The 1,648-nt window shown below is 31.2% G+C and overlaps 1 protein-coding gene across 2 annotated transcripts in view; it reads right to left on the reverse strand.

Moving 5' to 3' along the window:
• Positions 1-204: 204 nt before the first annotated feature.
• SoxN (SRY-box transcription factor soxNeuro) overlaps positions 205-1,648 on the reverse strand; it is a 107,641-nt gene continuing 106,197 nt past the window's right edge. Inside the window, exon 4 of one of the 2 annotated variants that reach the window (XM_018538606.1) lies at positions 205-270. Coding sequence is in view for 1 of the 2 variants with exons in the window: in XM_018538607.1 (XP_018394109.1) it covers position 270 (1 nt within the window). In the remaining variant the exon portion in view is untranslated. The remainder of the gene's footprint in view (positions 271-1,648) is intronic. The other variant, XM_018538607.1, reaches the window with a different exon arrangement.

A 1,648-nucleotide genomic window follows, 5' to 3' on the forward strand; every position in this document is an offset into this window, starting at 1 on the left:
ATTAAGCATTACTCTTCAATTATCACGTATTTTGAGTTATGGTATCGTCATAGGCAATTTGCAGCAGCTATGCATTTATTGTAATGGAATCATCATCAATGGCCATTTGTCTCAACGTATCTGGTTTATTCAACACTTATTTTTATTATACATCCTTACGCGTAAGGTCTACATAAAAACTTATTAAAACGAGCTTAATCATATGTTCATAACTGGTTCTGGGCTGGGGTAGCTCCGCGGCAGCGTCTCGATGCACACAATGGCCCGGCTCTAGAAAAATAAACAGCACATTTTATAAAACCTGCATTTATTACAGCCTCCTTAAATTATTATTTTATAATAACGACAAATATAAATTAGGATTGCCAATTGAATATACAATTCAAATAAATAATTCAGTCTAGAAAGTAACATAATTAACTGTTAAAATGTTGAAAATGTTATAATTAATACTTTTAAATGATATTAATAAGATATTGAGAATTAATATTAAACTATAGAGAAAAAAACATAATGGTATTAACTATTAAGGTGACATTTTATACATAGATTTAATGTACATAATTAAATGAATTAATTTACATAATTGAATAAACTATTTTATAATTATTATATTTTTAATCCCATATATGTACATTTGTCGTCATTGTAGCACACAATATTATTAAGCAAACATATTGAAGCAGCTTAAGAATAGACTTGAAGGCACTTCAGACGATATATCAACACCTGAATGTTAATTAAACAATCAAAGCAATCTCGTAGATAGAAAAAAATTTTTTAATTCAAAACACACTCCTTTTGATCGTAGTATGACACCTTTCAATTTCAACAATTGTCGTAAAATAACATCAGTTATCGCAGTCACAAGACACTGATGTATTTATCACGCCGATAAAATTCAATGGCACACTTGTTACGTCGATGAGAGTTGTTTAAAGTTGGGGAAAAAAGGATAACGAGCCGCTTTTGTAAATGACGAACAAAAACCGAATGTGTAAATGGCCGTCGACGAGTTGCCGCGTTGATGAAGAGGGTGGCATCGTCGACGAAGTGGTAATATAAACTTACTGATTGCAATTGCTACCGGTCTTTTGGGAATTTATATATATGTATAAAAAAACACACAACAGCGAGCCACTGTTTTCGCAGATCGATGATCGTTTGTCACGGGGCGTCGAGGCGAAGCGTTTGCGAGCTTTTTTATTAACTCCCGCGTATCCCACGAGCTTTCACCTTCTCTATCCGCGTTTCGCGTTCATGTGCATGCGCCACGTGTATATTGCGCTGTTAATAATCATGAATAATTATCTGATCTGTTCCTCTTTGTACGAAGCGCCATTCACATTTGTAAAAAGCGTGCACAATTGATCACACAAGCTACGAAAAACTTATTAAATCTCGGAATCAATTTAATATTATATTTTGGTCTAAATATAATTAACCTTTAATACGGATGAATCATTGTGCGTTTCTTTATATAAAAGAATACTATATTAAATACGTAAATATACTAAGAATACTTATTTAATATAAAAATACTAGGAACATCTGGATAAATAATGGTCTCTTTATTTTTTACGTTTTTTAAATATATAATCTTACAAACTTTTCTTTAAAAAAAGATATTGAAATATTATATATATAT

The sequence above is a fragment of the Cyphomyrmex costatus genome, unplaced genomic scaffold (assembly GCF_001594065.2).
Source record: "Cyphomyrmex costatus isolate MS0001 unplaced genomic scaffold, Ccosl1.0 scaffold193, whole genome shotgun sequence".
NCBI lineage: Eukaryota > Metazoa > Arthropoda > Insecta > Hymenoptera > Formicidae > Cyphomyrmex > Cyphomyrmex costatus.